At 32.3% G+C, this 13,381-nt stretch overlaps 1 protein-coding gene across 1 annotated transcript; it reads right to left on the bottom strand.

Moving 5' to 3' along the window:
- Positions 1-7,195: 7,195 nt before the first annotated feature.
- LOC106765289 (glucan endo-1,3-beta-glucosidase 12) lies at positions 7,196-9,727 on the bottom strand. The gene is made up of 3 exons (XM_014649859.2): positions 9,446-9,727; positions 8,008-9,342; positions 7,196-7,527 (listed from the first exon to the last, which is right to left on the bottom strand). Exons 1-3 carry the CDS (start codon positions 9,501-9,503, stop codon positions 7,493-7,495), a joined length of 1,428 nt encoding a protein of 475 aa, XP_014505345.1. The 5' UTR covers positions 9,504-9,727; the 3' UTR covers positions 7,196-7,492.
- Positions 9,728-13,381: the final 3,654 nt, after the last annotated feature.

The raw sequence follows: 13,381 nt of genomic DNA, 5'->3' as shown, positions 1-13,381 counted from the left end.
TCATCTAATATACTTTAAGACACGAGAACATGCTCTTAACAATATGCTCCAAAACAAAACGTCTTAAATCTAATCTTATGATCAAGTGAATCTGTACCCTAGATAACCGCCCGGACCGTACCCGACCACGAAGGGGTCCGGTCTAGCAAGGCGTTCGGCGAAAGACCGCATACGGATGGACGATGTTGTGTCCGCATGACTGTCGATAGTCATGGCTGGACACAAACCCGCCCATAAGAGAAACTTTGAAGAATTCGCATGGAGTTCGTCACCGCAAAGGTAGCCCGGCATCCTCCATGCTCACCATACTATTAGGACGACCGGTACAGCTGTCACACCAAGCCGCCCGGTCAGTACGTCGTTACGTCAAAAATAAAATAAATATTAGAGCCCGTGAGCCCGTATATCGGGTAAATGGGGCGTCCCTGCGAAGCGCTCGCATGAGTAGGCTAAACGGACGTCNGGTTGAGGACATTGATATGGTAAATATCCATGGTTAAGGTAAAACTAAATTAGCCTCAGCAGACCAGTAATTGGGCCGTGATTAACATTTTGCTAATCATGGGCCCATAAAGGAAACTATAAATAAGAGTCAAAGGTAAGAGGTAGACACATACATTTAATGCACATTTATTTCTCTCTCTCTATCTCTACCTTTAATGTAAGAAACCGAATACTGACTTGAACGTCGGAGTGTCTTTAGCAGGTACCCGGCCGGACTTGCCAGGAGGACCCTCTACTTGGAGAAAACGAACAACGAACATCGAGAAGTTTGAGACAGCCGGTAAATAACGGAACGACGCGAATTGACCCGAAGACATTCACAGTAGAAACAAAATCAAACTTTATGTTGGGTCAAATTCAGTATTTAATAAGTACACAAAAACGGATGGAGCAGGTTGTGTTATGTTCTATATTCTCGATGCTTTTCCATTTTCTATGTGGTATATACTAGAAAAAGTTTTTCTTTTCCAACTATTTACGAAAGTGGTGCTGTTTTATGCTATATCAGCATAGAATAGCCAATCTTATGTGTGATATTTCTATGTTAAGTGATTTTTTTTATTTCATTTCAAACTAATTACCGAACCGTTGTCTGTGTTTCAGGGCATTCAAATACTACACGTCATTATAAAGATCTTATTTTTCTCTCAGAGTTAAGATGTTTAAATTAACTTTAATTTATGAAAAATTTACTCATTTTCTGTTAAAATGCACACTTCATCGTAGTCTCAGCCTGCTGAAGATGCCTATGATGTGCTGCGACACTGTTGGTTACCGTTATAATGATAATTTTTAATTTAATCGTGATCATTAAAACATTTAATTAATATCTCAAAATAAATTATAGAATTATGGGATCAATTATTTCATTGAAATTGGTTGGGATATGAGATTGAGATCAATAGTCGGAATTGTGTTGTGTCATCCGAAGTCTAAATTCTATTTAGAAAGCGAGTTTTCTAAATTACTCGAAGATACCTGTAAAAGATACTATGATGACAAAATTAGTTCAATATTTAGTACATAGCAATTAATTTGATAATTAATACACCTAACATACCTCCTTACTTCAAATATTTATTTATAGGTTTAGTGATGGACTGACTCTTGATTAATGTTAGTTTAATTATGGAGTAATCATGTTTTATCCTTTAGTTAATAACTTTTAAGGTTAATTTACTCTGAAGTTGTTCATCCCAATCAATCCAATTCATGGTCGACCGATCCATGTGGTTGCTAGCTGAGCTTGTTGTTCTGTTTTGTTAAAATGGTGATTGGTAATCTGAACTGGTACATGACCGGCTAACCTATTTGGTGACCAACCGGTCTTGGTGACTTGTGATCTAAGCTACCACATGACTAGTCAATCTATTTAGTGGTTGGTCAAACTCGCTAGTTTGTGTTCTAAGTTAGTGCATGGCCTATTGGTCTGTCTAATGGTTGGCCAGACTCGCTAGCTTGTGCTCTAGGTTAGTGCATGACTTGTCGGCTTGTATAATAGTCGGCCAATCTCAGTAGTTAATCATCCAAACAATCCTTAATTGTTTAAAGTGTGCCTGATCGAAGCATAGACCCCTCAAACCCAATTCTTAAATGATTAGTTAAAGAGTTTGAAATTGGCCATTTAGCTCCCATTATTCATGTGCTGCAAGAGTGATTTGATCGAGAGAGGTTTCCTGATTGAAGAGGTTTGAATCATTAGGAAGATTATTTCTTCCGTCAAGGTTGTGGAGTCAGTAATAATAATGAATATTGAAGTAATGGTTGTTAGGCAAGAAGACTCTTCAATTAATCATTCCAGAAACAAAAATGTAAAAGATTGTGTTTACCAAACAATTATACAAAAATGTGTTGGAAATGCAAGTGTGAGTCCAAGTCCCACATTGGATAAAAATAATAAAATAGAGCGCTATATAAAGATGAAAGACACATTAACCCATCGCCTTAAGGTTTTTGGTAGAGAGTGGTGTCAATTCCTTGTATGGTTGGGCTCATATCTCATTAGTATTGTGTCTTCCCGATAAACCTCCTCCTTGATACACCCATAAAAATGTTTTTATTTGTTAGAAGATCTTAGATTTATTATTACATGAAGAAGATTGATTCATTTCTAATAGGTATAGAAAAAAAAAAGTTATTAACATAACACGAATTTTAATAGAGAACATAAACTCAGATTAGTGATCAAATTTTTCTAAATACCAAACATATGATTGTATTTACAAACATGCATTGAAATGATTAAAATCATTAGTTATTATTATCCGCCACAGGTCTAGCATGTAAAATGAGAAATAATATTAAATTGATATTAATAATAAAATTAAGAGGTAGGGATTAAAATTACGATGCACCGAAGAGACTACGTATAGTGAGAGCACAGTAGACGAAAGGTGATGTCACAAAAAAGCCCTAAATATGTTTTCTCCGACAGTGACAGAATCCGAAACCACAAGATGACATGAAGAAGTTGTTGTCAAAATGATCGTGCGATCTTGAATACCAGTGTATAGTTCCCAATCTGACGTTGTTTAGCAATTTACGTACTCTAATTGGACCCAAAACAAGAAACCGTGGTACAAGACAATGCCCATAATGCATGTTCAGAAATTGGAATCTATGATTCACTGTTAGGAAGAACAGAGCATGTGACTTAGAACTAAATGACAAATTAGGGTTGCAGTGGAGAGAGAAACCCACTTCTGTAACAGAGCTAGTGCACTGCTTCAACCTTCAAACATAGCCCGACACAGACCAGTGGCGCACCACCGACTCTATTTCTCCATTTTCTATTGCACCATCCTTGTTTTTTTCAAGTTTCTTATACAACCTTACTAAATAATGTAACGTTGGTAAAAGAAAAAAACTGTTGAACATTTTGATAATGTTGTTGTTTGCAAGATAAACAGAGGACAGGTAACTAATTATCATATGATTAATAAATTTATTATAAAAATATATGTATAAAAGAAGACTTGTTGCCTGTAATAGCCATGCAGCCTAATCCCTTTAAACGGTACATGGGAATTTGTATTAAAAAGATAGCACTTTTATAATTTACATAAACTAGCATAGATAAGGTAATCTTTACTCACATGGGTTCACGTTCCCTGACCCAGGCAAGGACACATAGGAAAAACTACTATAGAGGAGAAGATGCACTTTTGGGTTAGGATAATGGTATTTTATAATTTTTTTTACAACATTTTAACACGTATTATTTTATGATTGGTCTATATTAATGTTTATGATTATTATTGTTATTGATTATGAAATAATTTTGGACCAATCACAAAATGATATGTAGATAATGTTAAAATGTTGTCAGAAAAATATTATTAAAGTATCGTTATCTTTTAGGTTATATTCCCACGTGGATAAAAATAATAATTTTCAAGCCTGTAAATATACTTGATACTTCCTTAGAAAAAAGTGTTTGTTGAAATCATGATATATGGACATTCTTAAACAATGACTGAAACTTTCTTTGTTACCTTATCTACTTCTGAGAGAGTTGGTTTTCCTTTTTAGGACTGTTAGGTCAGCATGAAAGCTTCCCTTCACATTTATCCTTTTTCCCCTTTCTCCCTCGGCTACACAAGAATATAGAACTCACAATAATTTAACCTAATTTTAAGTTCACAGTTAAATTTGTAAATGTAAATATGAGTTTTTTAAGCATGGAATATATGAAGATAGCTGGTTAGTAGTTGATTTTTTTTTTCCTTTTTAAAATATTTCAGAAAATATTATAAAAGTTTGAGAAAATGGGAAAAAGTAGCTGTAAGAGAAAGAAGCTAGAGAATATTTTAATGGGCTATGATATTTTCAAATTAGCTTTTATAATATAGGTTAATTGCAGTAAAAACTAAGGCTAAACGAGTAAAAATTGAAAACATTAAAAATAAGTAAATAAAAATTATAATAAAAACTTTGTAAGATCCCATTATAACACGCATAGAGAAAAGTCCATATATTTTATACTATAAATAACTCATAATACAAACAATATCATATTACTAAAAACTACATGATAAGAAAATAAAAAGAAAACGTTAACAAAAGTAAAAAAACATTATAAGAAAAATATCTTAAAATGTCACTTGAGACAAAAAATTGACATATTTTGAATTGAGTCATTATAGGTATATAAAACTAAACCTCATTACTCAAACTTTTAGACACAAAATTTTCAGCTTTCAATAAATTAAAAAATATATATATATTAGTATTTAAACAGTTAAACATAATAAAACTAAATAATATGCAACTTTTTCCTTTATATAAAACACAACAGTTTAACCATTCTCATTTTATTGGCATTGTGATCTGTTTGTTCTTTTCTTTCCTTTGAACATAGATTCTTAGGTTTTTTTTTTTCAATAATTTTCGTTCATTTAAAAGTAAAATAATTTTTTTCTTAAGATATATAATATTTTACATAAATCGAAATTCTAAAGATGTAGAATGTGATATTTTAGGTTAGTTGAATATAATAATAATTATTAATTAACATTGAAACCCTTGTACTTTGTATGTCAAACACCATGTATATCAATTTATCAATAAAATGTACAAAATAATCAATAGCAAAACAATATTAAAGAAAGCATGAAATAATTGTACACATAAACCATGACAGAAGAATATGGTTGCAATATAAATAATGTCAGAAGTTAAGTGTATAAGAATCATGGTTGCAATTATAACTAATGTCAGAAGTTAATGTAATCTTTATTCACATAATTGGAATTAGCGGGCACAGCAAAGGACATATTGGGAAAATTGTTATAGTAAAGATCGTTCACTTTATTAGCTTAACAAATTTTTATGAACAACTTTTCCAACTCTGTCCTTTAACTTGTTCTCCCACTCACCCAACAAATAATATAATATTAACAAACTGCTTCCTTAATTTTTAGCTACATACATCTTATTATAATCGGCAGAAATATACATAAAATGAAAATTTTCCATTGTATATTACTATGTTACAATAATTTAGTTAAGAATAAAACTATTTAATTCAAAAATACAAAAAAGAAAATTATTTGTAAGAAGTTTGTATCCTTTTAATAACAAAACGGATTTAAATCTGACTGATAAAGGTATTTTTAAATCGGGTTAAGTCAAATTAGTCTGTCAATTGAAAACAATTTGAAACTATCATTTTACGTTTATTCTTAATTGCTACAGTTATCTATTTAATATCATTTTACGTTTATTCTTAAAAGGAGAGCTGGCTAATTCAAAAAATGATCAGCGAAACTGTTTTCTAAGCATTTAATTTCTTCTAAGGAACGTATTTTAGTCTTTATAAAATAATTGTTAGTTAAAAGTATTCACATTTTATAGCATTTAGTTTTTATTATTTACTATTAATAATGCTTAGTTTAATGTTAAAAAAGAAATTATTAATTAAAACAGTTAAAACAGTAAAGAATATTTCAAATTAAAATAATGAAGACTGAAAGTGTCATAAACTTAAAGTAACAAAAATATTTACATATAGATTAAAACAAAACCGATAGAAACTTATCTCACCCTTTGGATGAATGAAAGAAAGAATATATTGATGCAATCGAGATTCATGTCGACTTTTAGCAGTATTTGTTGAAAATGAACTCTGCAAATCATTCACTAAAATTGCAAACATCAACTATTTGTTGCAGATCATAGCCTATATAACCTTTCACTGTTACCTTGGTTTATGGGAGTTATCTTTTTCCTTTTTATGGCCGTTGGCCAACTTTGAAAGCTCTCCTTTTTCCCATTGACTTTTATCCTTAGCCGTTTTCAGGGTCACTTCGACAATTACATTATTCATTTTATGATGAGTTCAGAATAATATTTGTTTAGAAATTATTATTTGCCCTCAAATCCATCCTGTAATTGTCATAGTATATCAGAATTACATTTCAGGATGTGATGTAATTTGTTTATGTTATTTTGGTCTCATTTGTACACATCTTCTGACAAAGACAGGTTTTGGTATCATAGCTATTCATTATAGTTTCTGCCTCTTGAACCATAAATACTAAATACCCAAAATAAAAGAATTCAACGACAGACAAACTTGTACAGAAAAGGCACTAATACACAGCAACATCACTGCATCAAATTTTTTATTCATACAACACATAGCCGTTGCTAAAAGTTACATATATTTTCAAAAGTCTGATTAAGAAAAAACAAATTACCATTTAGAAAAATATATTTCCTAAAGTATGATTTGAACCAATAATTTTTCAGACCACTCATACAGTTACTGTAGCCAAGAATGAAATGTATGGTCACAAATCATTATGCATTTTTTACTATAAAAGTCATTCCTACTGTATATTTTAAAACCAATCTCATTCATTGGCACAAACTAAATTATTTTCCAAAGATAAAACACCGATGATCTGTGAAAAGAAAACATGATATTATTACTTTATTCGCTTGTGTACTGTTGATTATCGAAATCATTTTTCATTTATAAATTTCGACAACACTGCATGTGATCTCCACTTAGTTTTTATCTAACACGAACCCTACTTCTTTTGTTGGATGAAAAAGGGTGCAAGTTGTGACTTTAGGTCCCACGTGGGAGAATGTTAGGTACACTTGCCCTTATTTGTAAGGGCTTGGGTGAATTACTAACTCTACCTTGGTAGAGTTTAAGGTAAAAGAACATACAGAGGCTTTGTAAGAAAAAGGAACGATGTTGAAGAATCAAAAGATAAAGTCTACTGCAAAGTGAAAACTTGAACTTAGATACAATTACTTTAGTCCCCAAAGTAAAATTAATTTAACTACCCAACTGGATGAAAAGTCAACATTATTTAACTAACATAATCAGAACCCCCAAAAAAATATTCAAACTAATTTAGCCCCTTTTTCTAGCTTCACTTCCAGACACATTCATTCTCATAACATACTTTACACAAAGCAAAATCAGGCATATGCATATTCTCATGCGGGAATGTCAGTCTTCTTCAGCTTTTTAGTATCCTGTAGGAAACACGCAGCTACCATACCCTGCACAAAAATAACCATGGTTAATCATTATTATCACAAATCCATAAATTAAACTAAAGATTAAAGAACCATAAAGTACAATCATAAATCCCATGTTTTTCAAAGGTCACATTAGAATCCAATGTTTGACTAATTGACCACCTTTACAGCTACAAGTTTTCATCTAGTTGGCGTCCATTACCCTAGTCCCCAAAGGAATAGGGTTCACCAAAACAGTGAGAAAAAGGCATTATTTGGGTAGACCAACGTAACACAACACTGTAGCACCGTAATTATAATGTCCCACACAGTACACTCTACCCAATAAATTTACGCCACGTCGTTATCACCAAAGATTCCCTCTTGTCAACCCTATTTTATCGTGTGCATTCCTCACCCCGCTCATGTTAGTAACCCTACCAAACACTATTCTAAAGCACACACATAATAAAAATGAATTAAATTATGTAAAAGTAAAAAAGGGATTTTTAGAATACTCACTAGGTTCCTGCGTGACCACGTAGGACGTACCCCCGAAATAGCAGCTACCGCCCTTGCGTGATTGCTTCTGGTAATAACTATTGAACGCAAACGAAGCGTGTGCAATGATCGTGTTAGGATCGTAACACGTGGCACCATGCTGAATCGGAGCGCAATCGGCTCCTCCCTCACCGCAAGCGAAATCTAGAGCTGCCTGCAGCTTAACTTTATCTGCATCCGGGTTCGCAACGCACCAAGTGTTACCGGTGGTGCTCTTTGAAACGCCGCCGTTCACGATGGGTGCCGGCGCCGGGGTGGTCTGTTTCGGACTGCCACCCTTCACCGGGGAGGGATGGTCGTGGTAGTCCTTGAGCTCCTCCGGCGTTAACGGAACATTATAGACCCTTGTCTCGTCAGGATTAAAAAGCCCAAAATTTCTCTCGGAAGTGGGTCCGGGCTTCTGATTCTCATTAAAAAGCGCGAACAAATAGACGGTGAGATCGGCTTTGGGTCGAAGTGGGGTCCCGCCACCGGTTAAGATCTTACGGACGAGATTACCGTTGTACGCAGCGGCGTTCTCTACGCTCGCACCCACCTCATTATTATCCCCCTTGGAAGGCCACCCTGTCTCGGTCACTACAATGTTAACGTCGTCGTATTTCAGAGCACTTAACGCGGAGAAAACGGCGTCGATTTGGGCATCAAATAGGTTAAAATATCTCAACCCGTTACCCGGATCCGCCACGCCCGGGTTCTCTCGGAAAAGAGCGTAGTCCAGAGAGATGACGTCAGCGTTGGACTCGTACGCAAAGAACGGGTACACGTTTACCATTAAGTATGACCCGGTTTCGTGGAGGAAATCCAGCATGGGTTTGAAAACAGGTTCAACGAGATCGGGTCGGAACGATCCGGACGAGGATGGGTACGAGTTCGCCAAAGCAGAGAGGGCAATGGGGGAGGACACCTTAATGTCGGAGTCGAGGTTGTGCTTCACAAGCGCTTGGTGAATGTTTTTCATGGCGGGTACCAGGAACTTGGTGGTGTTATGTGTGTCGACGAAAACCTCGTTCCCAACCGCAATGGCTTCGATTTGGGTGTGAGGGTAGTAAGCGACGACGTTTCTTTCAACCCAGGAGGACGCAAAGGAGGGTGCTTTCGCTGCTGCGAAGAGTTGCTGGTTTGGAAGATCAACAGTCACTTTGATTCCGGATCCGGATAATGCCCGAAGCACTGCCGGGTCGGTGTCGTAGACTTTGACCCGGTTGAGCCCCTGGGATTTGAGGAGACGAACAACCTTGACCGCGGAGGGAAGGTTGCTCCCAATGCGACCGTAGTTAACTCCAATGGAACCTCCATCTGAAACAACAAAGAATGTAGACAGCACAGCATAGTCAGTGAGTGACATTACGTAAACAGAGTAAATAAAAGAGAGAGAAAAGGTGAGAGAGGTGAGCATTGCCTGCGAGGGTGAGAAGTGTTAGGGAAAGGAGAAAGGTGGAGACGGTGAGGCGCTGCATTCTCTGCTTCTGTGAGGAGAAACAGAGAGAGAAGGTTTGTTTTGGTGTTGTGTTTGTTTTCGGTGTTTTTGATGATGTTTGTGTGAATGTGGTGGCCAGAGTGTGTTCCTGCGGTGCAAGTGGGTGACGTGAGAAAGAGTGGTGTTTGTTAGTATATCTAAGAGAGAAAATTGAGGGAAACGAGGTGGTGGTGGAAAGGGTTAAGAGGGTAAGTGGGACCCTTGGTATTACTGACAGTAAGAAATGGACGAGTAATTATAGGACCACCATTCATCATTCTAGTCCAGTTAGCCTTCATGCTGCTGACGAACCTCAAGAACTGGACCAAACAGGGCCTTGGAGATCGGGATTTCCAACTTATTGTTATTATTATTATTATTATCTATATTCATAGATTTTATTTTAATTATGTACTCACACATGCATTAGATTTGTGGTTCATGAATCATGATTTTCCATTCTTCTTAAACATGAAACCGCCAAATAAGAATGAAAATTGACAGTGGCATTTTGTTCATTAGTGTATTAAAGTTCTGGACCTCGAAAGGGCAGTGTTTTGGAAGAACTGCTATCATCCAACAATGACAAAGATGAACAAAAAAAACATGGTCATATCAATTTTTGATGCACTCTTTTAAAGAGATGGTAACCATCCAATATTACATCATTATCTTTCTGAATAGCATTTTACAGTTGCACCATCTGAGGCTGAGTTTGGATTCAGTTGAGGATTTAGAGAAAACTGAGTGGAGGGATTTCAATCAATGGATAAAGATTGTGTATCTTATTTTTTAAATTAAGATATTTGAAAAGATAGATTATGGTATTTGAAAAATATATATATAAATAATGTGATAATTTTGATAAATTAAAAAAGTATTTTAATCGAAAAAAATTGGATGATTAAATAAAATACAATTAGTATAAATTATGTTTAAATAATATGTAAATTGTTATTATTATTTATATTATTATTATTATTGTAATTATTAATTTATTATTATTTATATTACTATTATCTATTATTAATATTATTCCTTTAGAAATAATTTTTATCTTATTTTATTTATTATATTATTATAAAATATAACAAAATCTAACTTTAAAAAATTATATATATTATATGTTAGTGTTTCCCTTCAAATAGGGATGACAATCGGTCGGGTTCGGGTCGAATAGTGTGATACCCAAACCTGACCTGCCGATAAAACTGTACCTGAAATCAAACTCGTTATCCGCTAGGTATCCGCCTAAAAAAAATCTGCGGATATTTTAAAACCCGCGGATATCCGCAGATACCTGCAAATATTTAAAAAAATATATTTTTATAAATTATTAAAATAAAATTTAAATAGAATTACGAAAAAATATATAAAATATAATATAAATTAAATTAAATATAAATTAAAATTTAATTTTTGTTTGGGTTGAATTGGTTCGATGGTCAGTCGTCCTTCTTTGCTTTGTTCTCTTTTGATCTTCAATCCTTNTTGAGAATGTCATCCACTCCGATGGGTTGTTGACGTGCAGAAGACACTCCGACACTCAAGATATAAAAAGGTCTAAATTTTATTAGGATAAAAGAGGGTCTAAATTTTATTAGGATAAAAGAGGAAGATTGTACTTAGATATCAATTATATATTTATAGAGCCTATAACAGGCAAGCCCATGGATTAACATTAGTGTATTATATTTTTAGGCAATCAAATCCAATAATAAATAATTAATATCATATAATAAATAATTAATATAGTATATTTTGCAAAAAGAGTAATACAATCTGACTTATTAATTAGTGCGGTATATTTTTAGGCAATCAAACCCAATATTAATTAGTGCGGGCACGGAATTTTTTTGTCATCCCTACCTTCAAATATATATAATAATTTATTTATTTTTTCTGTAATTCTTTGTTGTTTTTTGAGCTTTGAGTGAAATGGTACGTAGCTTGGACGTTGCAACTAATTGATACGTGCCTTAGCCAATGATGATGGAATGCGTAACATAGTATACTTTTTCCAACTCCTTCATCAATTATTCTCCTTCTAAAGTAAACTTATGAGTAAAGAGTAATGACTATAATGGAAATCATCATTTATATCAATACAAATTATAACTATCATATGCTATTTAATACAAAATAATATACAAATACAGTTTGACCAATTATTATATATCTATGTCCGTGATAGTATTATTATTTTAATTAATTATCCATCAAAAATGAGGTGTTTTTATTAGTTTTTAATTTAATAGTTGAACTGATCTTGCTAGAAATGACCGTAATAAAATATTTTAAAATTGTCGTCAAATATTCTTCACTAATTAAATTAATTATAAGATTTTCAAACGTAAAAAATTTAATATTCATATCTTATGACTAAATATGTTCTTTAAATTTCACACTTGTTTATTTTGGTCTTAAAAAAAGTTCATAAACTAATTCTCAAAATAATATACCTTTAGTACTTAAAGAATAATTTAGATTGATTCCATGTTATCGTTCATATGGTAAAAAAAGGAGAACATTTCCATCAGTCACGTGTGATTAACGATTTTATTTATATAAAGTTTAATTAAATATCTTATATTACACATAGAAACTGTTATGTAATTAAATATCTAATCAATTACACGTTTAATTGATTTGTTTGTATTTTATCATATAGTATTTATTGTATAAAAGTTTGTCTATTATGTATACAAAGAGTCCTATCTCAAAGTAATTGTATATGACATTATTTGATGTGGATACAATATTTGTCAAGGAGATTACATTATAAAAAAATATTATAACAATAGAGAAACTCAAAATAAAGTCAGTCTAATTTCTGTATAAAGATTTAAGAAAAACTATTAAGAAAACTTAAAAATCTTTGGGAGATCCAATTACATTTTGTTATTTTTATATTTTATGAAGTGTTAAGTTTCTTACGTTGATTCTATTGTAATTTTATTATAGATTCTGATGTTAGAATGAAATAATATATTTTGTTTTTTTATTGTTGCTTTGGTTTATATTTTATCTATGTTTTTTTTTTCTCTCAATCAAGTAATAGTAATAATTTTTATATTGTAGCAAATTAACATTGTGTTAGCATAGCAATCATAAGAGTTCAAGGATTTTTTATTTTAATTAAAAAATTACTTTGATTAAAGTTATAACTTTCATATGATTGAATGAGTTTTTTCAATTGAAAAATTACTTTGATTAGAGATAAAAACTTTAAATAAAATTAATCAAGAAGTTACTTTGCTAAATTAGTTTTTTTATTATATATACAATGTAAAATAATAGACATGATTAAACATAATAATGTTTAATTAATTTGTTAGGATTAGTCTAAAAAATCATTGCTTTTGAATGAAAAGTTACTTTAGTTAAAAGTGACGACGTTGACAAATTAATTGAGATATTATGTTGATTAATTTGAAATATTAGACAAAAAAATCAATCTTCTTTAGAAAACCAATTATGAATCTTATTTTGAAAAAAAAAATATAGTGAAATCAATCTATTTTTTTACTACTTTCTTTTATCTTATTTTATCTTTTCCCAAATTTATTTCTTTCTATCATTTAATATCATTTTATTTAACCGTGTACTTATTTTATTTATTTTTATTTAAGTGTACTATTTTTATTTTTTTTACTAATCCTTTTGTATAGTGTTTATAAGAACTAACTTATTAGGATTTTGTTGTGACTTTGGCAAGTGTACCAAATCGTTTCAAGTAATAAAACTGGTAAGACCGGATATCGTTTCCCAAGAGACTCGTGAAACTAGACAATCGTATAATTTCTAACTAACCTAGACTAAAGAATGTTTCCATAATTTGAGTTTTAGTGCAATTAAAGTAATTATAAAACGTAAATG

The sequence above is a fragment of the Vigna radiata genome, chromosome 6 (genome assembly GCF_000741045.1).
Source record: "Vigna radiata var. radiata cultivar VC1973A chromosome 6, Vradiata_ver6, whole genome shotgun sequence".
NCBI classification, from domain to species: Eukaryota; Viridiplantae; Streptophyta; class Magnoliopsida; order Fabales; family Fabaceae; genus Vigna; species Vigna radiata.
Note: the sequence above shows the minus strand (reverse complement) of the source record. Positions and strands in the feature narration are given on the sequence as shown.

Coding starts and splice junctions, on each gene's coding strand:
- LOC106765289 (XM_014649859.2), bottom strand. CDS start 9,503: ATGCAGCGCCTCACCGTCTCCACCTTTCTCCTTTCCCTAACACTTCTC. Junction 9,343..9,445: donor AACACTTCTCACCCTCGCAG/GCAATGCTCACC, acceptor TTGTTGTTTCAG/ATGGAGGTTCCATTGGAGTT. Junction 7,528..8,007: donor CGTGGTCACGCAGGAACCTA/GTGAGTATTCTA, acceptor ATTTTTGTGCAG/GGTATGGTAGCTGCGTGTTT.